We start from the raw sequence: 27,136 nt of genomic DNA on the forward strand, positions 1-27,136 counted from the left end.
TTTCCTCTCGCTAACAAGGCTACGACATTTCCTCTGTCTGGTGCAGTGTTGTAGCTTTCTTTTCTGGGAAAAGAAAAGAAGAAAAAGAAGGAAAAAAAAAAAATAGAAACCAGGCATTGACAACCAGAGAGTTTGTTTCATTGCTTGTAAGAAGTGGGATCTGGCCTCCCTGTTAGAGGAGTGTTTTCCGTGATCACCAGTGAACTTTGGGCACTACGGGGTTTGAAGGAAGTAAGAGAGAACTAAGAGAAAACAGAGCCACTTCCTCCCGGGAAAGAGGGTACTGTTTTCTCACACCCCCTCTCACTCTGGAGCTGAACTTGAGTGCTACACAGGCTTTGCTCAATTAAGGCAATGACTGCATTCCTAGCAAAAGTCAGCAAGTTTTATTTCTTAATTGGATGTTCCATTTAATGGTGTGTGCGTACATAAGAAAATAAATGAAAAGGATTTAGAAGAAAAAGAAAAAAAATTATTACTAATAAAACCAGTTGGTTTTTGTTTTCTTGAAGTACCTTGAAACACTTCTTTCGATCCCGCTACAGTCAAGTTATTCCAGGTTAGATCCTAGTGTTACTTAAGGGACGTCCTTAAACCACAACGTTTCACAGCAGTTTCTCCAAAGGAAATGCAAACAGTATACTGCATCTCATCTGGGTAATGAAGTTAAGCAAAATATTACGTGAAATGCATTCAAAATCACCAAATGTTAACAGAAGTGCTCGTTATGCACAAAGCTTACTACCGCTCTCAACTTCTGTAACAGACATCACTTCCTTTTAAAAATGTCCATTTGGGTGAATTCTGCCATCCCTCATCCCGAAAGAAAAGAGAAACTGCTTTGTCCCTGTTTGCTCTCCCCTTTTTGAAATCTTTAACACAAAGTGTTTTTTTTTTTTTTTCAAAGTAAACTCTGAATGTGAGAGAGGTAACATTTAAGGGTGAAGCGGCTGGCGCAGAAACGTACAAGCAACGCTCAGCTCTACACAAATTAGCTTCTTTTCTTGGCTCCAGCTTTTAAAGGAAAACTCAAGGTAGCTGCTCTATTTCATTAGACTTAGCATTCTGAAATGCAGGAATTCACGTTTTTAAGTTTCCCTTACCAAACGTTATTAGGAAACACAGTGGGAAATGTCTATTAAGAAACTTCGGAGGTCTTCATTTATAGTAGCATTTACATTGTTTTTAGCTTGTTATTCATTCTATGAGGACATTCATCTGTTTTCAGCCTGTCACCCATTCCTTGCTACTTCAGTGCAAGAACATAAATCTCCAGTGTTCCAGAAGAAAGGTAATGGTGGAAAGGTTAGAGAGATCTGTTTACTTCGACAGGTTTCCAACAACCCTTCCCTCATCACATCCCTCCTGGGGTGTGGACTGGGGGTGAGGAGCAGTGAAGACCCTTTCCCAAGGCCCTTCCTTAATGTTGCAGTTATATTCCCCTCCAGAGAAGTCCTCAGAAAGTTCTACTGGGGTTTCCTGCTTCACTGACAAGCTGGCTTAATCAAGCACTTGTGGCAAAGGAATAATTTCCTGGAACATGTATGAAAATTCCATGGCAACAATAGTGGCTAAACTTTCATCTAAGAAAACGGCATACTTGAAAGACAAGGCATCTGGAGGCATCTTCCAGAACTCACTGGAAGTTACTATCGATTCTGTGTTGCTAAAACAGGATCCTATAGGAAGACAAGATCAAGGTCAAACAGACAGAAGACAGAGGCGACCAGTGTCACGTAATTTCTGAACAGCAAGTCCTGTGGTTTCATAAGCAAAAAGCACAACTGCTTAAAAAAAAATCTTACTGCTAAACATGACTAAGGAAAATGCTTACTTAAAATATAAACATTAGAATTCATAAATACCACAGAGATTTTTCTTAAGATTATAAAACCCAACATGGCTTATCAAAAATTGAACTCTTGATTCTCTTATGGAACCATTATATTTATCTTTTTTTTTTTTTAAAGAAAGAGCAAGAATAGGACTTCCTCATGACTTTTCTCCAGCAGGCCAATTTACTCCCTCGCTTCCATTTAAAGGAACTCCCTACTCCTAAATCTGCCCCTGGCACTGGGAGTGAGTTCTATTTTAAGCCACTGCTATTCCTGGACGGACAGCTGGCAGATTCCACCTGTCTGCAGGAGGCGGTGTGGAAGTATCGAATGTCCCCAAGACCTCGTGACACACTGTCACCTGCCTCTAATGCTTCTAATGTTAGACCTCCCATTGCAGTTTCACGCTCAGAAAGTGATCACGTGACTTGAAAATCTATTTCCAAGCCCAGCAACAGATAGTTACAGACCAAATCCTCTCCAGCAGCACAGTGCGAGGACCCAGGAGCATGGCAAATACACAGCCCAAGCAATGTGTCCCTGCCCCTCAGGAGCTTGTACTCACACAGGACCCTCCTTGGTCCCTTTCTAATGAACCGCAAGTCTCACAGGGACACCTCACCAGTACAAACAGATGCTGGATTCAGGAGTCCGCCTTGGTACACCTTACAGACTTCCCCACAGATCCTGGGAGGCAAAGACAACACATGCCGTGCAGAACGGCCACATCAAACATGAGGCAGTGACAAACGCCCTCAACGAGAGAAGAAATGACCCTGCACACGGAAGCCCCACTCTTAGACACAAGTTAGGCTTCCGAAGGCTTAGCTGAGGTCCCTTTGTGGCAAGCCCGTGATGACCCAAGCGGGCACTAACTAATACCATCCATCTGCTGGTAACATGCGGAGCCCGTGAACTTGGCCTCAGGCAAGAAGTTCCTAAGTGGAAAACTGACAGGGAATGAGACTTATTTTTGCATAGACAAGTCATATTCTAGTATCATATTTGACCCCATTCTTTCAGCAAGAGGCTGGGGCTTAGGCCCTCAGCAAATCTGACAGACTCCAGAGTATAGTGTCAGAGAAAGACACCTGCTGTCAACACGGAAGGCTCAGCTCTGTCCTCCCATGCAGAATGCTTTGGAACCACTGGCCACTGCCTTTTAGTGAGTCATGAAATCAACTAAGGGGGCAGCAGTGAGCCTTCGAAAAGAATGAAATAGAAATACCAGACTGCTGCATGCAGCGAGGGTAAGTCTCTCTCCTCAACACTTGTTCAATTTTTGTACGTAGGAACCAGGACACAGTCCCATTTGTGAGAGCTTTCCTGACTTGTATGTAAAGCCTATTTCAGATCGTAGGTCTCTGGAAAAGCAGTCTAGCACAAGGAGCTGTTCCGGCAGGTTTGGTTTTTGCTTGTTTGTTTGTTTGTTTGTTTTTAAATGAAGTGTAGGTGACACACAATATTACATTAGTTGCAGGTTTACAGGATAGTGATTCTCTGAGGAGTCTGTACATGATGCTGCCACCACACAACCCTGTGTCAAGACCATGGCCTGTACTTCCTATGCGCTACCTTTTTTTCCTAAAGATTTATTTTGGAGAGAGAGAGAGAGAGTGAGCAGAAGGGCAGGGCAGAGGGAGAAAGAGAGAGAGAACCCCTGGCAGTGGGACCAGAACCCCAGGTCTCTCCCAGGGTTTGCTCCCCGTCATCATCCTGAGGAATCCCATAGAATAATTTCATTGTTTTGTTTTTTTTTTTTTAAGATTTTATTTATTTATTTGACAGAGAGAGATCACAAGTAGGCATAGAGGCAGGCAGATAGAGAGGAGGAAGCAGGCTCCCTGCTGAGCAGAGAGCCTGATGCGGAACTCGATCCCAGGACCCTGAGATCATGACCTGAGCCGAAGGCAGAGGCTTAACCCACTGAGCCACCCAGGTGCCCGAATAATTTCATTCTTAAAGAGAAAGCAAGGCTCACGAACGGTGATCAGCCAGCAAAAGTACAAGCTGAAATTCACCAACTCTACCCTTCTATTGTTTTTATTTTTACTGCTATCTTTACAGCACCTGAAGATGACTTTCCACAATCACGGCTCAGTTTCCTTTCAGAGTAAATTTAAGTTACACAAAAGTCTGTTGCTTTCAGAAAAATGTTAAGTATTTAACAAAAACAGGTGGTGCAGAGAGGGCAAAAACTGAGCAGGTGGTAGATGACTACGGTTTGAGAAACTCTTGCTTCGGCTGCTGATCAGCATGAAATGCGGAGCAGGCTCAACGGACCATCCACCGCTCTGATTTTCTGCGGATGAGCGGAGACTCTCTCCCCCGCTCCACGGTACATCACAAGGACTAACTTCCTCGCTTGCACATTTGTATGAAAGTTTAATGGCTGGTGCTTCAGGGAAGTCAGAGGACATTGTTTTTATACCCTCTGGCTTGTATCTCTCTCATGCATCACGCTTAATCGCAACTGGAATAAACGGATTTAGAAGGAAAGGAAGCTTACCAGATTTTTCTCTCCTTAAATCTCTGTTTCAAGTTTTATAAGTTCACTTCGAACTGGGATCAGCTCTAACGAAAGGCTACCAACAGCTCCCACTGAATGTCTTTAATGTTCTAATTATGGCAAAAAAAAGAATGGACATGTCTATGTACTTAACTGTCAAAAAAACTAAAGAGGAAAGGGAAAGATTTCAAAAGAAGTAAACACTTCTTTCTTGTCCTCTTCTCTCTGCATTAGTATAATTCCCTGTATGTACTATTAAATCTAAGGAGTTCAGCAGATGAGACTTGTCACATTTCACTTATAAGACGGAGTGTATCAGGAAGAGTAATCTACATTTACCTATGAGTAGAGTTCATAGGTAATTAAGACACTCTGGCAAAACAAAGATTTTTTTGCCTCTACTTAATACCATCTGCCCACCAGATTCCCCATTCATTTCTTACAAAGTATAAACAAAGGTTACTAAATAGGAATTGTATTTAAAAAAAAAAAAACAGCTTAGAACTCCATTCAATTGGTCTTGGGTCTCCAAGGAGTGATTCAAACAAAAGAAAAGCAAAATCTCACAAATAACCCATGTGAAATTAAGGAAGTGCTTACGCATTCAGGCACACACACACCTACACACACCTTCACCCACAGATTCCTACTCTCATCCATGCAGTCCTATACATACATACAGGTGAAACCTATTATTGTTTAAGTCCTTTAAGCAATCTAAAAAATCGTATTTGTCAAAATGCAGTTAAGTTAAAGGACTTTGGCTAATAATGTAAGTTAAAGCATCGTTTAGGACTTCATTTTTTTTTTTTTTAAGATTTTATTTATTTATTTGACAGACAGAGATCACAAGTAGGCAGAGAGGCAGGCAGAGAGGAGGAAGCAGGCTCCAAATAGAGCAGAGACCTGAGCCAAAGGCAGGGGCTTTAACTCACTGAGCCACCTAGGCGCCCCCATTTAGGGCTTCATTAAAACCCCAACACCAAGGTTGAGGCAACAGAGCTCTGAAAATGATTCCACCAAACTCAGCATTTAATGTCCTCCCTCTATGGATCACTTTCCCTCTGCTGGTTCAGACACCAAAGGGAATTAGCTCTCAGCATACCAAGATGCTGATCAGGGCAGCCAAACAGGGACATTTAACACAGCCCCAGCTTTGTAACCATTATCACTAGTCCTTTAGAAAGAAGGAATAAAGTGGTTCTTTCCAGCTTTCAAACTCACCTTTTAATCACTGAAGAAAATTAAGATGTTGCTCCCTGGATAGTAGTAAAGGCTTTCAAGAAAAATATGATGTAATACTTTTTTCTTGCTTGACTCCTGCTCCTCTACAATTCCTTTATCACCAGTAATTCTGTTCCAAGTCAGTATCACACATGGATACTCACCCCAGGTTCTTACAAGCATGCTCTCTTAGATAGTTCCAAGAATGATACCACGTATTAGAAATCCATTCACAACGCCATAACAAAATCATACTTAATCCTATTTTATTTGAGTTCCTCCCATTTCATTTTAGAGTTTAGAACGAGTCATAAATATGTGCCTTATATGCAATGCGATTAATTTCCATGCCCCATCGGATTCCAGCTCTCAGGCAGTTGTATCTGTTCCTCTGTTTTGATCAGGATCATGCTTGCCTTCAGTAAGAGTTTCTAGTTTCATTTCTACCCCTGACTGCATTTTCCAATTTTTTTTTTACATTGGTGCATTGCATTAGTATCAAGACATAAAAAGCAATTAAACATAACTTGCAATCTTAAAGGAAGATGTAATCAAAGAGACTCTTCACGATTTTAAGAAAATCCCAATATTCTTCGTGAGTCCATATAAAAATGGAAATCTTATTCTCTTGTGGCATTTTAAAAATAGCTGATCTTAACCATGCAATTGTGTTACGGTATTTTTAGAACACTGAAGTCAGCACATATGCAATGAATTACCATGTTGTTCACACTATGATGTAAATTAAGAATTATTTTTGATTGATCAATTATTGTGATTTCTATAGCTTTAGGAAGTGACAGCTCTTTCTCAGTCCAGATTCAAAGGGTCACTAATTTAAAAAAGAACTCTAAAACAAATTAAAATGATCTACGCACAACTGTAATTTCAGGGTCACAAAACTATGCCATAGAACCATCATCATCAAAGCACGCGCTCACTGATAGGTCCCTCTAGGCCAGCCTCTACAGAGCTACGGGAAAGAACCCGGCAAAGCGAACCACCTGGCGAGTGTTTATTCTCGGGCCAAATTTACAGTATTCAGACACATACATTATTTTCTTTATTACAGCAACCTTATAATATCTGTAACTGTGTCCACATCTAACAGAAAAAAGCAGTGCCAGGAATGAGCTTGTGGGTAGTGTGAAAATTCATATAGGGAAACCTCACCAGAGTGGACTTGAGATGCTAGAAGGAGAGGCTGGGAGAGGTAGGGAGAGCTGTACTACCCAATATCGGTTACTATAAGAACTGTCAGTTACAGGGACACCTGGGTGGCTCAGTTGGTTGGACGACTGCCTTCGGCTCAGGTCATGATCCTGGAGTCCCGGGATCGAGTCCCGCATCGGACTCCCAGCTCCATGGGGAGTCTGCTTCTCTCTCTGACCTTCTCCTCGTTCATGCTCTCTCTCACTGTCTCTCTCTCAAGTAAATAAATAAAATCTTTAAAAAAAAAAAAAAAGAAATGTCAGTTACAGAACTCTATATGAAGAATCCCAACAGGGAAATATGCATATCTCCCATAAGAAATCAACTGCCCCCGCGACTCAGCCAATAAGACACCATCACCACCAAGAATTCCTGCTTTCCTCTAAAAGAGACTTAAGCTCAAAAACAACACTTACCAAGTTCCTCCTTCTATTCCATAAAATGAATTCCTCTCTTTTGTTTTTTGATCTTGCCTATGGTTTTTCCAGAGCTTGCCTGCCCCAGATTAGAATTCTCTACTATTCCCAGATATACCCATCTTTGGCTGGAAAAATGGCAGTTTTACTTTCAAGGCTAACAGTGGGTAATGGTGGAACTGATTCCAGAGTCTGTGACTCTTAGCCATTCTAGACACTCCCCAGCTATCTTAAAACCCTAGTGTCAGACATCTTGCTCCAAACACTGGTCTCATGAGTAAACACCCTAGAGCCAGCGACCACATTTTAGCTTCTAAAGGAGAGGGTACTGACCTCTCTCGCAGGCTACGAAGAACTCAGTGCACATCCACAAAGCGAACATGCTGGCTAGTGGTTTCTCTTCCATTGTTATGCCCAAAACTCATAGGACATGAAGATTTTTAGTAAGTCACAACCCATAGATCACTCTATATAATCACTTTCCTCCCAAATGTTTAAATAAACACTTAGTAACTTTTTAGATAGAAGTTTTAAGAGTCTAGATAATGATTTCTCAAATCAGTGTGTCCAGAGACATAGTATTTCTCAGCAACAATCATTCCATGAAGAGTATTTGCCTTCTTTGATTAGAGTATCTGCCTTCTTTGATTAGAGACTGCCAAAATTGATTCTGTTCCCAGAGTTTTTCCAAATGTTGAACAGCTATATATGTGTGTGTGTGTGTGTGTGTGTGTGTGTGTGTGTGTGTGTGTATTGTGTGTGTGTGTGTGTATATATATATGGCATATTTTAAAATGGACTGGAATGTCTCTTTTGGGAAGTGGAAGAGCAGATGTAAAACCAGCACTCTGAGGTTTTCAGTTCTCCTGACCCCAGACAGCTGTCAAATGACTCACTAGGACCAGGAGGAAAGAGGAAGTGATGAAAGATGGAAATTAAGAGAATCAGAAGAGCCAAAAAGGCGGCAGGGAGTGCCACCCTCAGGAGAAAGGGGGTGGGACACACTCTCTGGAGTTCAAATGGGTATCCAAACAGACAAAGACAGGGTAAGAGGCAAAGGTCTCCTTGGAGCCCCATGGCACTCTGTGTGGCAAGGGCAGACAGATGAGCTCCATACCAGCTGGTCTCCCCTGTGAGCCTCCTGGGGACCATTAATCATCATTAGGGGAAGCTGGGCTGTTGCTGCTTCCCACCCTGGGGCATTCAGAATCCCCAGTGAAAGTGGCAGATCAGTGCTCACAGTCACCAAACTGCCCCAAGTCTTCTCATTTGCGATTTGCACTGACAATTTCTAACTCAACACTCCCTCCTCCTGTTCACAGCACCCTAATCTACAGGGACTGTGCTTACTTTTTGTCTCCAAAATCATATCAGACTGTTTCTTTGAAGAGTCCCCCAGTGCCTCTCAGGAAGCAAATGCCCCACATTTCAGCTTACCACTTCTGTCCGACTGTCCCAATATACATTTCAAATTCACTAACAGTACAACCATGCTCATTCTGCCTTTCTTATGAAGACAGAAAAACAAAAATTTTTAATAAAATTGTCCTCAAAACCCCCATACTTAAAGGTAAGCATCTAGATACCATGTGTAAAGAAGACGAGTGACTATAAAATGCATCTTTTACAAAAAGATTTGAGAGAGAGAGAGAGAGCACGTGTGGTGGGGAGGGGCAGAGAGAGAGGGAAAGGAGAATCTCAAGCAGCCTCCCCACTAAGCACAGAGACTGACCTAGGGGGCTCCACTCCAGCACCCTGAGATCATGACCTGAGCTGAAATCAAGAGTAAGACACTCAACTGACTGAGCCACCTGAGCACCTCCAAAATGCATCTTATCTGTAATGTTTTTTAAGATTTTATTTATTTGACAGAGAGAAAGAGATCACACGTAGGAAGAGAGGCAGGTAGAGAGAGAAGGGGGTAGCAGGCTCCCCGCTGAGAGGCTGGATCCCAGGACCCTGAGATCATGATCTGAGCCAAAGGCAGAGGCTTAACCCACTGAGCCACCCAGGCGCCCCTTATCCATACTGTTTGTCATGGGTTTGTGGTTTTGCTTTGTCGTCCTTGGGAAATGATAAAAAATTTACCTTTTTAACCTAATCTGTATTCAAAAAATTTAATGGGGACACTAGTCCCTTCTAATTTATTCTTGATTTTAAAATGCTTTGTAAATGACCCAATTAAGTCTTTTTATTAAGAAATGGCCATGAGGGATAGACTGAAACCTTCTGTGGAGCCGAACACGGTGTCAAAGGAAGTGAACTTTGATTCATCTGAGCTGGGACAGGGCGGGGGTGGGGGGTGCTCGCCTGTGGGGGGGTGGCAGCCAATGCCCTGTTCCCAGAGTTTCAGCCTAAAGCTAGCTGCTCACCCATCTCCAGGCCTGAGGCAGATGCTATGAGCTTTCAGAAATGAGAATGTCACATCATGTTTTGTTTTTATTTATTTGAAGATTTACTCAGAGCGAGCGAGCGAGAGCACTGGAACGAGGTCGGGGGGTCAGGGAGAGAGAGAATCTCAAGCAGACTCCCCACTGAACAAGGAGCCCAAGTGAGGCTCCATCTCAGGACCCTGAGATCACAACCTGAGTCAAGAGTTAGACACTCAACCCACTGAGCCACCCGGGTGCCCTGAGAATGTCAACTAACATTTTAAAGGAAACATACAAGCAGCAGTTAGCTTTGTGACACTTAAAACCCAGAAGAAACTTCTAACTCATCCCACTTTTCACCTTCGCTTTTTTCTGGATTATAAAAATAATACTCACTTTGGAGAATTCCAACATTACAGAAATGTGACTTCAGAAATTCAAACTTACTGCCCATAATCCCACCCCACAAAATTACTGTAATAACTATAAAATGTTTATTAGCTCAGAGTATTTTTCCTATGAAAAGACTAATATATATAAATGCCTTTAAAATACACGAATTGCGTCACGCCATATGTCCCATTCTTGATCTGGATGTTTATCTGGCTGGTGTACAGCCATGTCTGTTACAAAGATGTTCACTGAAACCTGCTTTTTTTTTTTTTTTTTTTGAAAAGCTAATTTTAATAGCAAAATAATGAGACAATAACAACACCACTAATAAACATAACAAAGTCAATACTTCAGTATAGTCTCTAGAAACAATGAATACAGAATTTTTTTAAAGGCAGGGATTTAAGGTGGTATATGTGGCTTTAATTGGTCAGTGTTAATTCTGGAGAGGATGACTTCCTGAAATAGATCAGAGTTTTCTAAATAGTCCTACAGCAGCAACACTACATTCTTGTTAAAACACAGAACAAGAGGAAAACGGATCTCGAAAATTATTATTATTATTTTTAAGATTATTTATTTATTTGATAGAGATCACAAGTAGGCAGAGAGGCAGGCAGAGAGAGAAGAGGAAGAAGGCTCCCCACTGAGCAGAGAGCCCGATGTGGGGCCCAATCCCAAGACCCTGGGACAATGATCTGAGCCGAAGGCAGAGGCTTTCACCCACTGAGCCACCCAGGCGTCCCCAAAATTATTATTTTTTAAAGATTTTATTTATTTATTGACAGAAAGAGACACAGTGAGAGAGGGAACACAAGCAGGGTGAGTGGAGAGGGGGAAAGTAGACTCCCTGCTGAGCAGAGAGCCCGATGAGGGGCTCGATCCCAGGACCCTGGGATCATGACCTGAGCCGAAGGCAGAGGCTTTAACCCACTGAGCCACCCAGGTGCCCCTCAAAATTATTTTTGCTGACATCTATACTTAGATTTGGTATTAAGTTCTTGTGTCAGATGCTAAAATTTTAATTAAAAAAAAAGCCAATTCTTCACATTTATACTTAACAGCAAAATCCCTGATCTATATTATCTCCTTGATCCACCTGCAGAGTGTGACAGGTAAGGGAGACAGTAATGCTCTTCCACTTTAGAAATGAAGAAGTCAAGGCTCAACACTGAGGATACGGAGACCACAGAGTCGGTACCTGGGTGGAGACTTGAACCTGGGTGTCTTGATCTAAAGCTTGGGGCTTTTTCCACCTCAATATGTACCTTCTAGTACTAAAAGAACCAGCTGGATTATAGAGGAACATTAAATCATTTTGCCAGGATCTTCCATTGCTGTAATATAGGCCATTAAGTAAGATGAAAATTAAACACAGAGGCAGGAGGAGAAAATTAAACACAAAGGCAGGAGGAGAAAAAAATATATATATATACACATATATATGTGTATATATACAAATATATATATATATGTGTGTGTGTGTGTGTGTGTTTGCTTTATTTTACATGTGAACACCAAAAAGACTGACTGATACATGATAACTGACTATATTCAATGCCAATGAAATCAGAGTCATGACTTGCAAATGATAATACAGTCACTCTAAAAACGTCCCTTAAGGAGGTCCATTCTAGCAAATACCCAGCCAGGATGCAATCCCTCTCCTCTGTGTGCTCATGCAACTATCATTAAATGACCACCACACTCAGGGCTCCTATCTGGCTCAGTTGTTAGCATGTGCAACTCTTGGTTTTGGGGTTGTAAGTTTGAGCCTCATATTGGGTGTAGAGATTACTTAAAAATAAAATCTTTAAAAAAAAAAAATGACCACCACACTCATACCCATCCCATCCAGACTTGACATCAAAACCTTTCCACATGACAATCCAGGGTTTAACATTGTGTATCCATCAAAATTGGTATGTAAAATAAAACTCTCATCTCTGTCTCTGAAAATGGAGAGTTGGAATCCACACTATTAAGCTGTCTCTAAAACCAGGTTATTTTTGCAGGTAACAAAGAGTCTTTGCAATATGGGTTAGATGATACCAAGTCTCCTTCATCAAAACATTATTTAGGTAAAAGAGGCAATAGTTAGAAATTTCAAATTGACATGAATAGGTTTTAGTTCTAAGAAAATAACTGCCCCAGGATTCCCTCCTCTCCTCTGTTGAACATGGGCAGTGGGTATCAGTCACTGCAGAAGACACCAGGAAAAGCTCATGTGTTTATTTCTAACACTGCCCAGAAAGGGCTTGTGTCTATCGGTGCCTGTTTAGTAGTAGTAATTTCCTGTATACAATTGCACAAGAAATACTCAACTTTTCTTACACTTAAAAAAATACATTACCCAATCATCTAGTTTATAGCACATTTTTTTCTCCAAAATCACACCAAAATAATAAAGATTTTAAACAATTTTCATCAACAATTTTTTTTAAATGAATCATCAACAATTTTTAATTCACTGACAACATCGAAGCAAAGGTCAGAGATTTGATTCAAAAGAAAAGAGTGCATTCATCACTACTTCCAAAGGGACACTCTTAAGAGTTACAAATATTTAAAGAAGAAAAAATAGAATTAGCCATGCTGATTTGGAATGGAACTAGAGATACTGATAAAGGCATAGTTTTCAAATATATAAAGAAGAATGAATAAAGAAATAAACGCAGAGGAATTAATGTTGATGATGATGATACTATGTGTGTGTGTTGATATGTGCATATTTACATTTTCTAGCTCTGTCTTCTGAGAGTGCATAGAACTAATGAAAGCCAGGGGGCCGGGGTAACTCAGTTGGTTAAGTGTCTGACTCTTGGTTTCAGCTCTGGTCATGCTCTCCAGGTCACGAGACTGAGCCTTGCAGTGGGCTCTCCACTCTGCAGGGGGTCTCCTTGAGATTCTCTCTCTCCTTCTCCCCGCCCCACCATCTCAGTTTACATGCTTGTGCATGTGCACTCTCTCAAAAAATCAATTAATTAAAATAGCAATGAAATCACAATCATAATGATCAGCCTGCCTATCACCCCTATTATGGTTTCAAACACTATACCTCACCAAATGCAGCCTGAGCTGCTTGGAAAAGTAGCTGATGCCTCAACTGGGGCAAGCCAAGTACAGAATGAACCAGAAACATCCTGTAGTAACAGAAAGTACGTACTCAAAAAATGATGGGAACACATCAAAAGGATATAGGTACCATCTTTTAAAGGACTCCGTCTGGCCAAAACTGGCCCACGGGACAACCAAATTATAACAATCTATGCGTCCATACTGAGATGGACAGATGAAATGATCAATGCAGATAAACAGATAGATAAAAATAGGGGGGAAAGAATACCCTTTCTTATAGTGGAAAGCCAACTAATAAACACAGAGGAATGCAGTTAGAAAATCACCATTTGTCCACCATCTTAATAATAATCAATTCAAGTAAAAACCATAAATGGATGCTAAAACCAGTGTTTTCAAGTTTGAGGAACAGCAGGATATTCACATGGCCTCAAAATATCCCCGTAAGATACAAGGTAAAGGAGAAAAAATTAACTTGATAGTGAGTGGAGAAGTCTGGCAGATAGGACTTGGACCAAGCAGTCCAAATTAATGTCATCAATGAAGGGAAAAATTGACATCACATGACTCCCAACAGGGCATGCTGAGAAGGCCACATGATCACTTCCATGGTACCCTTGCTCAAAATGTGCCACCTAAATCCACACTCCTGAGCAACAGACAAATCCAAATTGAGAGACACACTACAACAGTCCTGGTTTGTACTCTTCCAAATACAAGTAGCATGCAGGACAGAAACTAAGTGCTAACAAGTAAGAGATACTAAAGTAAGTAAGTAAGAGATACTAAAGTAAGTAAGAGATACTAAAGTAAGAGATATTAAAGAAACACGACAAGTAAATAAAATCTGTGATCTGGGATTTCCTCTCATTTGTAACTAACATCATAGGGATTATTAGTGAAATCTGAATAATTTTGGTAGATAACAGGGCTCCACAAATGGTCATTTCCTGGTTTAGATAAATGTGCTGCGGTTATATAAGAGAATGTCTTATTGCTAAAAAACACACACTCTGATGTATTTAAGAATTAAGAGTGAAGGGAATTCAAGTCAATGTAATAGATGTAAGTATCTGGGGAATCCGGATACAGATGATACAGGAATTCATTTATACAAGTCTGAAATCATGTCAAAAAAGTTAATAGGATAAAAAAGAGAATCTTAATAAACGTAAGTTTTCCTTTTTTAAATAAACGCTTCATCAGATGAATTCATAGCCCATTTTGCAGTTTTCGTCAGTCTCAGAACAGTACCTTCTAACAGTGACAAATGGTGAAACCTCATCTTGTTCTATCAGAGTCTGGCTCTGGAAGGGAAGGTACTGTTAAACCTTTCTTGCCAATCCCGTAACCCAGCCTTATCAGCAATGACAGGCTAACTAAACCCACAGCAAACACAACAGAGTAACTGGTTTACACCAAAGCCACTGAGGTTTCACAGCTCCGTGACCACAACGTTGGGCCTTCAAATCCCGACGCTTCCACCAAGAACACTTGTCACAGAAGACCGTATAAAATAATGGTTCTCGGCAGCCCCTCACCCCTTCACTGCACCCCATCACATCTGCTCTCTCAGAGAACAACAGGACATTCCATTTAACCCAGCAACTGTTACAGAAGCACACTTACTACCAAATGGGAGCCTTGTAGAATGCAGCCATGAGCTCAGTTCTCCAACTTCAGAAACCTGAAAACTGGCAAAAAAAAAAAAAAAAAAAAAAAAAGCACATCCTGCAGATGGCCTCTACGGAGGTTTAAGAGTTTCAGTGAGTTACATCATAAGGTCACGTACCTGCTAGGTCAGCCGTGTGGCTAAAAAAAAAACAGTGAGGAAAGAAATGAACCTATCGATCACACATGCCTCCAAGTGAATTCGCTAGTTTCTTACTTAGTAGGCTTTGGTTTTTCTCTGCTTTTCTTGGCATGAGCATTTCACCCAAATGCGGTATTTGCGTAAGAATTCAAATGCCTCACATGGTAGTCACCCGAGGAGACAGACTGATGGATGCTCCAGTGCTAGGGAAACCAGCTGGATGGACTTAGGGAGAGATGTATGCTGCCCACATGGGACATCACGAAGAGATTTTTGAAAATAATGTCAACTATATGTGATTTTTTCACCTTTTGGTTTCTCGAAATCACTTATAGCAGAATTGGGGAAAATGTGATTGGTCCAGAGTAGACTCTAAAGGTTATAGAAACAAGCATTATATTTGTGATGAAACCTGTTTATGTTGGTTAATGCACACTCAGGGGGCACGGGGAAGATTTTTTCCAAAGGTTTCAAGCTATTACAAAGAAGAAAAGCACAGTTCCTCTGAGAAATCTGGTGGTACTGAGGTATACGACCATTGCCTTGCCTTCAAAAGGGAATTCAGAAAGCTGGTGAGGCTCTGAGACAGAAAAACTAGAACCACTGGGGCATTTAACGAGTACAAAAAGTACAATGGAGAAATTAAATTAAGTTTTCTAAATAAGGTTTGAGTATATGTAACTAAAGGTGAGGTCAGAAGTTATGAAAAGGGTCTGAGGCAGCTCATTAGCACATACAGGGAGAAGATACATATGCAAAAAAAAAAAAAATCAGAAACAAATGCTAAGTTAGAAGTTGCTATATCTCAGTGTCGGATGTGAGGAAGGGTGGGCACAACCGTTTGTCTGTCCCTATCCAGGGCAGATGGGGACAGGAGGTGTCAACAGAAACCATCAGCCATACTCCAAAGTTGCAACTATGTGGGCTGACACTCTGAGGGGCCCAAGATTTCTAGCCCAGGCCAGCTCAGCCTTTCCTATCAGGCCTTTAGAGCCCCCAGAGATGGAATCCAAGCAGTCAGGCCGAAACAGGGGAATGTTGACAACTCTACTCTGAGTAGCCCACCTTACACCCTAAGTGTTGGACTAAGATCTAATCCAGTGATGCTCCCTGGTACCCTCTTCACGTCCTGAGAGCGTGCTGGAAATCTGTGGGGGTGCTCATGGGCATAATAATCAGGGTGGGGACCAGAGATGCTGGAAGTCCCACAATGCACAGAGTCCCAGGCACTACACAATTCTTATGTTTCTACTGCGACTTCCACATATCCTGCCAGTCAGTTGGGAAGGTAAAATAACAAATGCTTTAGAATTATCTGAGTGGAGAATCCAACTCTCTGTTACATTTAAACACTAAGGGTTAAAGATTAAGTAAGATTAAAAATGGTTAAATTTTATGTTATGTCTATTTTAGCACAATTTTTTTTTATTTTAACACAATTTTAAAAATACACACACACACACACACACACAGAGGTGGGCAAATCACAAGAGGACTGTACTTCGCAGTGCCAAAACTTAACCACAGCCTGCTCACCAGTGCAGGAAACCAAATCACATGACCCCAGGGCTCCGAGCGCTGGAGTCCCCAGCACCACCTGCCCGCGCTGGCAGCCCTGACAGCCGGGACCGCGTGTTGAGTCTACAAGGAGGCACAAGCACCCGCAGCATCATGGGGTCTTCCAATGTCGCTGTGCCCATCTGTTTACATCCTGATGACGTATTTTATTATCAATTACCTTCCTTTTATTTTTCTATTATGGCCGATAGAGAGCTTACAATTAGGTGTGTGTGTATGTAAATATTACCTACAAATTTCATTTCCTTGCAGAATGGGTGGCCCTGAGAAAATAACTCACTAAAAAACATGAAGGGAGTGGGCCTGTCTCTGAGATGGGGGTGGAGGGGACCACCACTCCCGTCTCAGGGCACAGAGAGGAGGAGCAGAGGAACTGCTAAAGATGCTGCCCTAAGGGCCAGACTCAGTGAGTCTCCGTCAGTTTAAGATAAAAGCACCCTCCTGCAAAAATAAAGGTTCTTACGGTGGAGATCTGGCGGTCGTCTGCCCACTCCCCTGAAAAGGAAGAAATATGGTGGAAAACTAGAAAGTGCCTGACTTTCCTCTGTGATGAAACACAGGCACACTTAAAATAATCAAATTCATGCCTGGTAATGAGCTCCAAGAGAGACGAGGTGAACCAGGGTATATATTTTTCAGTCATGGGAATCACTGTATCCTGTCAAAAGAGATCAGGATTTAACCGAGAAGGGCACGGTGTGTCAATTGCAGTGACACATATATTGTTGCTCTATTGTGCTCACCCTTCTTTTCCATCTCAACACGGGGCTGTGATTAATATTTTACATACTATCCAAAAGAGGAATGTGACTTACCAGAAACCGTCCTCCACATTTCAAATACAGATTCCCCCCCTTTGCCAAGAGAAAATCCTGCCCAGCTGTAGATTTCTCATTTGCAAAACATAAGAGCAATGAAATTCCATTACTTAGAGAAACTGGCTGTTCCCCCAAACCCTTGGCAACGGAAGCTGTACTTATCTTTCTGAACAATAGCCTCAGAAAATGTATTCTCTCTTTAAAAAAAAAAAAAGAAAGAAAGAAAGAGAGAAAGAAAAAAGTAAGTATGCCTTTGAGCTCTTAAGAAAGTGCTCTTGCACAAGCAAATTCCTGTTATGGAAAATCCACTCCCCTGACCTGGGAAGTACAAAGAGGGACCCTAAAACAGGCAGTAGAAAGAGCTCCAAGTTTCAGAATGCTTTGAAAAGTCAATGGGGATGTAACAATATTAATAATGTCCTTCAAACAAAATCAAGTATCCTTTTCATATGTCCGTTACCACAACATACCTGCTCCTTCAGAAGAATGAGTCTTAGACCCTAACATGTTCAGTTTGCATTCCCTGTGAGGTTGAACTGTATGCTTTCCCAAGGATATAAATGCTCCTCAAGTGTACTGCTTTGCACATCGTGGAATTCATCCAAACAAGACTGGGAAGGCGAGACTTTGTTCTCTGTCTTCCAGGCTCCCTTCCCCGGGAGAAGCATGTGGCCAACCTCCAGTGGCTTATGTGAACTTCGCATATAGCTTATCTCACAGTCCGAGTTCCCACTCGGTCCTAGGTTTGGAAACAGACCACGAAAACACTCAAGAAATACAAACGCCTCGCTGATGTGTTTCAACCAGCGTCAGCGGCGTCGGGGCGGTTTTTCCGGTTCCCCGTCTAATGTGCCATGTTGTGGCTATGGCCCGGGGGGCCTTTCTTGTGGGATTCAACGTACCATCCTGTGCTCTCCTATCTTATTTCTTCCTCACAGGAGACCTGACAACGAATCCATGTACTAACCCATCAAAAGAGCTGTCAAAATGGTCGGCAAAACGTAGCCCATTGTGTCCAACTTTGCACCAAGAGCCCATACCAGGAGGCAACAAATAATTCTTGCCCTTTGGGCAACCTGGGGCATCTGAGGATGCTGTGTGACCCTATCCCAGTGCGCTGGGTGGTGAGGCGAGAGGGCTTCCTCCCCCAGAGCAAATCCATGAACCTGCTCTATAAGGGCTTAAAATGCTCCACGAAGACCTGCAAAGGAAGAATTCGGGACAATGGGAGTGACGATCCTGACCGTCGACCTCTGCCTCCACATCCCCAGACAGTCACCTTGTCCACCACATGCCAGACGAACCCAGCAGAGAGAACAGTGCATCCATCTGTAGCAACAACTGCGTGCCACGAGCCCGGAGGACGCGAGCAGACCTCCAGAGCGGCCCCGGTTTTCGCCTGGTGAACGACGCGAACGCCGACACAATGTGCCCGACAGAGGTTTGCTCATCTGGTTCTAACTAACACACAACCCTCCGACGGCTTTCGCACAGAGCTCTAACTGAAGCATACAAAACAGATGCGAGGCCGCGGGAAGACAGCCAAATTGTGAACATGCCACTCATAATCTGGCTGCTCTATATTGAACATAAACAAAAACTTAACACCGAGGCAATCAGCGCTCTCCATCGTCCCACACAACGGGAGAGTTCTCCTGACCAGCCATCTACCAGCATAGGCCTCCCTCCCCGACCAAACATCTTGCACCCAACGAGACGAAGACGCGACGGCATTCGGCCTATTAAAAGACACTAGACGGCGTTCGCATACCTCAATAATCCTGTCATGAATTTGCAGGCCTCCGTCCTTGGCTGCCGGCCCGCTGTCAACTATTTTGGATACAAAGATGCCTTCAGTGGATGATCCATCTTGGTTGTCCTGTGGGTTAAAAAAACACACATGAATGCTAGGCATTAACTTGGTCATGAAAATAAAGCTTACACTCTTACACTGCAATGGACTCCTGGTCATGTCAAAAGAGGCAGTGGGGTGAAGGCCCATCTGTTACCCCTAATTTCTGTTTCAATCTAAAATGAACATATACGGGCGCCTGGGTGGCTCAGTGGGTTAAGCCGCTGCCTTCAGCTCAGGTCATGATCTCAGGGTCCTGGGATCGAGTCCCGCATCGGGCTCTCTGCTCAGCAGGGAGCCTGCTTCCCTATCTCTCTCTCTCTCTGACTGCCTCTCCGTCTACTTGTGATCTCTCTGTCAAATTAATAAATAAAATCTTTAAAAAAAAAAAAAAAAAAAAAAAAAAAAAAAAGAACATATACACATGGTAAAATACCTCAAACCATACCAAAAGGTATTTAAAAGAAGTCACTGCCATCCCCTACCCAGGGTCCTTTTCCCCATGTAGCTCCTATCTGCAGTTTACTTATCCTTTGCCAAACATTCTTCATAGATCACTTTCCTAAACATGTCTCTATTCCTTTCTCATGCACACAGATGGTATGTGTGTGCACAGAGTACGCTTTCCCCACCCTATGCATCTTATCTTGCCTCTTTCACTGAAGTCTACAAATCCAGAGACAATGCGGTCTCCAATACCTTCCTACCTGTACTACGAAATATCCTTTGCAGTATGTATCTGGAGCAAACCCCTAGTAATGGAAACATCAGGTTCAAGGATATGTAGATTGGATGTATGTTGCCAAATTATGCACTGATAGCTCATTAGAGTGTCTTCCCATATCCTCCCCAGCTCAGAGTACTATTAAAACTTTTAAATAGCCAATAATCTGACTGTGAAAATAGGTGTTTTATATGTATTCAGATTTACACCAGAAAAGCTCACCACCATTGCCCCCAGCCTAATAAATTCTCATCTCCAATCTCAAATGGCTTTAGATCTTTCAAAGTCTGTACCGAAACTTTCTGGGAAAGGCAACGGCTCACTGCTCAAACTCCTTCCTTTATTTAAAATCAAAAGGTCCAACAAACCCATAAAAAAACCCTCACAGCTTGTTCATGAACTTCTTTCCAAACAGCACTGGGATGAATTCTCTCCAAGTGTGTGGATTAAGTTTCTAGTGATGAACAGATGGATTTGTAAGTTAAATGGCACAAGCATGTATTGTTGCCAAACAAAAGCATTTGAAAAGTAATTTCAGGATCTTCCACAAAAACTCCAAATCCTACGATCATAGTAAATTCTTCGCCATTAATGCCATTAGAAGATCTATTTTAACAGTAATTTCTGTCCATAGAAATACATCTAAATTCCATTTGTTAAGAAATAACTATGAAAATATAAAATTTCTCTCTTTATTTTATTTTTTTTTTTTTGGACAGAGATCACAAGGAGGCAGAGAGGCAGAGAAAGAAAGAGAGAGAGAGGAGGAAGCAGGCCCCCCGCTGAGCAGAGAGCCTGATGCGGGGCTCGATCCCAGGACCCTGGGATCATGACCTGAGCTGAAGGCAGAGGCTTTAACCCACTGAGCCCAACTTTTCTCTTTAAACAGAAAAAAAAAAAAAAAAACCCTATATTCTAAAGAGAAAAGGGAGGACTTTAAATGTGGTTTGATCGACCCCTTCCAATGCAAGAGAGACGGCGAAGGGTGAGAAAATGCACATTCTGTACCTCTTCTCTCTCTCTCCCTCGCCCCTCACCCCTTTCCCTCAAAGACACACACACACACACACTCTATAATGTTATAAATAGGATTCAAAAGAAACCAAAATCACAACCTAAAATGAGCATTAACTGTTCTTCCCAACATTAATCCCCCCATGACAATGATAGGTCTCTAAACTGCCATCTGGATTCTATCAACACTCTCCCCAGAGAGAAGGGTCAGGGAGGATGTGGGTGCTGTACTAGATCAACTATCCTCAAGGCAGCCCTGCCCAGCATCACAGCACCCTGAACCAGCCCACCGCACACTAACCCTTCACTGTCTGAATTTCTCCCTGCCTCCTTTGTCTCTCACAGCAGCCTTACTAATGCACTCATCCCAGGGCCTTCGAGGATCGCCCTACATGCATTTCTCAAACAGAAGTACACAGCTGTGCAACAGCTTCTATTTACTGAGTGTATACTAGGTAGGTAGTGGGCACTCTGTGTCCCGTTTCATTCTCACAATATCCGCAAACCTTAATACTTTGTTTTTACCCATTTTGTAGATGAAAAACCCGAGACAGAGAGGTTAAGTAACTTGTGTGAGGGCACATAGCTAAAAAGTAGCATAGGTCAGTTTCAAACGGAGGACAGTTCAACTCCCTTACATAAGCTCTAAGCGCCATCTAAAAAATACACATGAATTCAAAAGTTCCACATTCCAGGCTATGGAATATTCCTCCGGACAAACCCAAAGAGCCTCAATAGACCACAGAGGATTTACGGACAATCTTGAGTTCCCTAAGAGGGGATGTCAAAATACCCAAAGAAAAGAGATCCGTGCACTTACTCTGAATTAATTGCTTTGCATTTCTCGGCTGGAGAGGAAGCGGGAGAAGGGGGAGGGGATTTTTGGCTTGGTTTGTTTTTGCAGAATACTACATCATGAGCAAGTAAGTTCAAGCAAAACAAGAAAAAACAGAGGAACAGGCAAAAACAAAGAGCAAAATTCAGGTTAAATGAAGACAGTGGCAGGAGGTAGAAACAGAATGCAAACAAAATACAGAGAGCACAAAATCAAAGAGCCAAATCAGTTCCATCCTGGATAACTAGACGTGTCTCTTAAGAGACGTCTCCCTGTTCCTTAGTTTGTTTGGCTCCCCTTCTAATACATTTTAAGTCAGAGCTATTTATCAAGGTGAACTAACAAGGCTTGGGATTTGTTTTGTTTTGCTGGCTTGAGAAAAGGAAAAATCAAAGGGATTGTTTTCATCCCAGGGGTACCTGACAATGAAATGTATGTGCCAAAGGCTGAAGTGTAAGGTCTGATACGCCAGACTCATGCCGTCTCTTTAGAAACTTAAGAATGAATGAATGAATGATGTGGTTTTACTAAGAGCAGTGTATCAAGCAATGAAAAGCCTTATGTCAGCGCCCCCCAGGGCTGGGCCTATGTCACAACCCAACCAAGCTCCTAACACAAAAACTCGTTGGGAAACACACACGTCATGTGTACCGCATTCTACTTCCAGTACTAACAATGAGTGTGCATTGTTGCTCATCTTGGCTTTTTAGCATGTTCTCAGTGACCTGCCAGATTTCCAGGCAACAGTTCAGAATACATTTAGGGTTCATTATGCGACTTCTGCTAATCAGGACAAGTTTAAAAAAACAAAAAAACAACACTATTGCAACCACATGCATATGGAATTAGACTTTCCTCCAGGGGACATGCATGTAGTTCTTGCAAAAAGACCACATGAACTGAGAACACTTATGAAAGCTACAAAATTCACTCTGGCTTGCACTTCAATCAGCCTTTTAAAGGAGAAAAAAAATAACCTAAAACACATACTTTGATAAGCACAAGAAAGCACCATATTCCAATGAGACTGGGAGTGTCTTTTCATTCCCCGTGAAGGACAGAAAACAAACACGTAGTAAGTTCTCCAACCATCACCAAAGACACAAGGCATGCCTCTCCATTTCAAGCATTTTTTAAAAAAAATTTTATTTGTTACAGAAAGAGAGAGAGAAAACAAGAACACACAAGCAAGAGGAGTAGTCAGAGGGAGAAGCAGGCTCCCCGCTGGGCAGGAAGCCTGACATGGGACTTGATCCCAGGAGCCTGGGATCATGACCTGAGCCACTCAGGAGTCCCATTTTAAGCATTTTTCAAACATTGGGCTCCTTTTTCCTATACACACTCTGGTGAGGCAGAGAAGGGACCTTCCTGGTTTGGGCCCTTTCAGCCTCAGAAGTTTCTGCGACAACTAACAGTAATGTGCATCTGGGTTTGCTGAAGTCACTTCCTAAAATGGGTAACGGTGGGGAGAGGAGGTTAAATAATTATGAAGCCAAATGAAGGAAAGCCTCTGTTACTCACGCTCAGTAGTAAAGCGAAGCACGTGCTATAACACGTTCTGGAGGGTAAGCTGGGGAACACGGACCGGTGCCAGTCCTATGGTTTCCTGGGACCATCTACTCAGACATCCGCGTCCCAGTCTGCTCCCTCATCCCTTCTCTTTGCTGGAGCACGTGCCCCTACCCACCCCAGCCAGGATACTAGCAGACCAGCACCATCACATGCTGCCTGGTTGCTCAGCCAACTGGTAAATGAGGAAAAAGAAAAGGAACCAACAGGACATACATTCTACAGTGTCTTAAGAATTTCAGTGAGACAATGCAACAAACCACCATGTGTGCCCATCCCTGGGGCTCGGCAAACTGGGGGTACCCCCGCCCCACCCCTTCCTTCTCACAGTTTAATCTCACTGTCTGAAAGGTTCCCTCCTGTAGCTAAGTTTTATAGGGCAGATAATACATCAGTCCATCACTTACTGATGACTGTGCATTGCCTATCCCTAAGCTGTCATTTCTTACAATAAAATGTGTGTTTTCAAAACTCTGCCTCTGGCTACTCCTCTCGTGCTCACTCCCCCATTTCTCCAGCCCACCTGACCTCCTCCTGCCCACCCCGCGACTCCCACGGTGCTGTACTCTTTGCAGCTCCCCCAGCTGCCAACTCCAGGGCTATTCCAGGCTTCGCGCAGGCTGCCCTGGGCCCGTTTCACTTTCTTCTAGCTCAGCGCTCTCCCCAGGTGGGCCTGTGCAATGCAGGGCACTGGCACGATGAAAGGACATAAGAAAAACTGTATTCACATTCATGTTTTAATTTCATCATTTAAAATGCTCCGTTTTGCATGAAACTTTTATAAGTCACGTAGAATTAGTTCAGCAGCAAATACATAATCTAGAACTAACTAACTAAGCTCTTTTTTTTTTTTTTTTTTTTTTTTTTACAGTTAAGAGCGCTTAAAGAAACATCATATATGGGCCTCTGATCTAGCAAACTCCTTCTCATCCTTCAGAATACAGCTCAAATGGCCCTGCCTCAGGATACCTCCTTACCCAAGGGTGAGCCAGACCCAGACCCAGAGTTTAACCACATCTGGATGCCTGGCATCTTCTTATCCTGTAAGACTCAGCTTAGTATCTCCTCCTCATTTTCCTGATCCCCCTAGCCAGTGATGCCCCTTGCTCCTTGGCACCTACTATCTGCCATCCTACCATTTTTCTGCTGCATCACGTTTCCCAATCTGTAACTGTGACATTTACTTGTTTCTTGCCTAATGTCTCCACCAGGACATAAACTCAATGACCACAGAGACCCAGTGTCCGTGGGCTCCTAAGTGTCTTCCAGCTCCTACCAAACAGCCCCTACTCAATACTTATTTGTTGCATGAAGGAATCCAATTTTCCTTGGACTATTATTGTCCTTTGAAGGTAACAAAGAAGGAAATGATCTGCCAGAGACAGAAGCAAGAGATGATGCCCATTCAGATAAGCTGGCGTGAAAGGTGTGATCCTGCAACATGCCCCTTGCTGTGTCCCATCCCTAGGGTTCTTTCCACAGACATGTTTCCTCCCCGTTCAACTGACTGGTCTGAATCTGGCCTCTCCTTCCCAGGGGAGGAGCTAATGATGAATGGGGTGGACAAAAGAGCTGCAGTGGGAGAAAAAGCAAAGGGATGCGACAGCCCACGAATGAGGGAGTAGTCTGTGACTAACGAAGAGCTGACAGAGCGGAGTTCCGGCTCAGACTTCCGGTCCCAGGGCCCACGCTCCAGCTCTGCTGCTCAGTTCTAAGTGCACGCATCGCCCAAAGCTTCCTGCAGCTCCACTGCTCCACCACCAGACATGCCCCCCGCAAAAAACCTAAACAGTTCAGATAAGCTGTTGTATTTCTAGGACAATGCTATTTTAGGAGACCACAGCTAAATAAAAATCCCTGAGGATGAAGATGTTAGATAAACAATGAACTCTCTAATTACAGAAAGCAGAATGAGGTAAGCAAGGTTTCCTACCCCTCACTACCCCTCACTACTCCGCCCTCCCACCCCGCCCAACCTTGACCCCTCTTCCCACTGCAGCAGGGCAAGGAAAAGCACATTTTAGTAATTAACATACCACACACGGCCGGCCACCGATAATATTGAATCCCAGGGAGCCAGAGTCCCGATGTAGGACAAGAGTCAGACTTTTGGTTTCTTCACCCTGCAGGGAACAAAGGAGTTCAAAATTTTATTTACCAACAGGGAACCGATGGTGGCAACTTTCTTTCTACCTAAGTGGACTCAAGGACTCTTAGGTCATCCTTCAAACACCTCTGTCTCTTGGGAAGTTTAAGCAAGGAAACTTCTAGGGCCCCAGCTGCAACAGTGTCCTGTGAGGAGGAGGTTACGGACATTCGTAGACGCCGCCTCTCCTTGCGGTGCCCACGTGAGAATGTCTGGTGGCGTCCACACATGTCTGATGAACATTGCCTATCAGTGACTCCGTGGTCTGCACACACATCCCTCCTCCAACCGGCCCATCGCACACCGGCTGTCTAGACAGCGACTTTCTGTTTGCTCCTCAACCGTTCTCAACAGCAGCATTCATGTTCTGTCACGGAAGGTTCAAGGAGCAGCGCTCTTGGAAGTCTGGGCACATGAAGCCTTGTCAATAGTCTTCTGTGTCTGGGAGGCTTGAGGGGAGAGCAGGCCGTGGCAAGGCCGACGCAAACGTGGAGGGGAAATGGAGCCTGCATCTTTCTGAGAGTGGGAGAGGGGCCCTTTCACAAAGTCATTACTGTCCAGGCCATTGGAGATGCCGGGCTGTTTAACAGAAAACACTCTGTTCAAAGGGGGCTGGTCAGCGTGAGCCCCTTGAAGTCACGCAAGCAGAGGTCACCCAGGCAGCTCGTACAGGCCACGCTCAACAGCCGCAAGGGACACAGATGCCTCGGCACCTTGGCTAACACTCAAGGAACAGACACATAAGTAAAAGTAGATTTCCCTTTCTGTGTATGCAGTCCCTAACCAAGCTCTGACAGGCACCGTCAGCTCCCGGAACACCTCAAAAGGGTTTCCAAAGACTGGAAGGATGCAGGTGCAGACTGCAGACACTCACAAAAGCTTTGCTCACAGTTTTGTGTAAACACGGTATTACTTAAATGCTGCATTTTTAGAAAATGTGAAATACTCCATTAAGCAACCCTAACAGCTCATCCGAGAATAGATTTTATTCTGATGTTTTACTCCCTCCTGATCAAACCTTTGCCTCCTACTTTTCCTGTGGAAAGAAACGACCCCCTGTGAAGGGCACGGATTCGAGGATCTGCCCCAGCCACACTAGCAAGGGAAACCAGGCTTTCTGACAGAAAGCGCCAGCAGCTTTCCTGCAGCATCGCGCCATGGACTGCGGGAGGGCTCACTGCCAAACGTTGGCAGCGGACCGATGCCCAGCAGAACCAAAAGAAAAAAAAAATAATACATATAGATGACCAACAGGCCTCAATATGTAAAATTACCTCCATGCTTAAAGTTCTTAGTAACCACAACTGTGTCTCATAACTAGTGAACAGCAGAAATAAAAATATTAGAAATTTGTTAAAATTTCAAAAATGTTACATAACCCTAAGCATCCATTGTTAAAGGCTTATAAAAACAACAATGACAATTTTTCATTAGAAAAAGACAGTCTTGGGGTGCCTGGGTGGCCCAGTTGGTTAAGCGTCTGCTTTCAGTTCAGGTCGTGATCTTGGGGTCCTGGGAACGAGTCCCACATGGGGCTCCCTGCTCAGCGGAGAGTCTGCTTCTCCCTCTCCCTCTGCCTGCCCCTCCCCCTGCTTGTGTGTTCTCACTCTGTCAAATAAAAAAAATCTTAAAAAAACTAAAAAAGAAAAAGAAAAAAAGTTTTTAATGAAAGAACTAGGTGTCTTCTAAGAACGATGGAACAGAACATTCATTTCCACAAGCTCAATTATTTGATACATAGAGTATTT

At 43.1% G+C, this 27,136-nt stretch overlaps 1 protein-coding gene across 1 annotated transcript in view; it reads right to left on the bottom strand.

Moving 5' to 3' along the window:
- The window catches only part of PDZRN3 (PDZ domain containing ring finger 3), a 239,845-nt gene that overhangs the window by 199,179 nt on the left and 13,530 nt on the right, over positions 1 to 27,136 (bottom strand). Inside the window, exons 2-3 of the mRNA XM_032325117.1 lie at positions 25,279 to 25,365; positions 19,020 to 19,127 (exon numbers count right to left, since the gene is read on the bottom strand). Of these exons, the coding sequence (XP_032181008.1) occupies positions 19,020 to 19,127; positions 25,279 to 25,365 (195 nt within the window). The remainder of the gene's footprint in view (positions 1 to 19,019; positions 19,128 to 25,278; positions 25,366 to 27,136) is intronic.

The sequence above is a fragment of the Mustela erminea genome, chromosome 1 (assembly GCF_009829155.1).
Source record: "Mustela erminea isolate mMusErm1 chromosome 1, mMusErm1.Pri, whole genome shotgun sequence".
In the NCBI taxonomy this organism is placed as follows: Eukaryota; Metazoa; Chordata; class Mammalia; order Carnivora; family Mustelidae; genus Mustela; species Mustela erminea.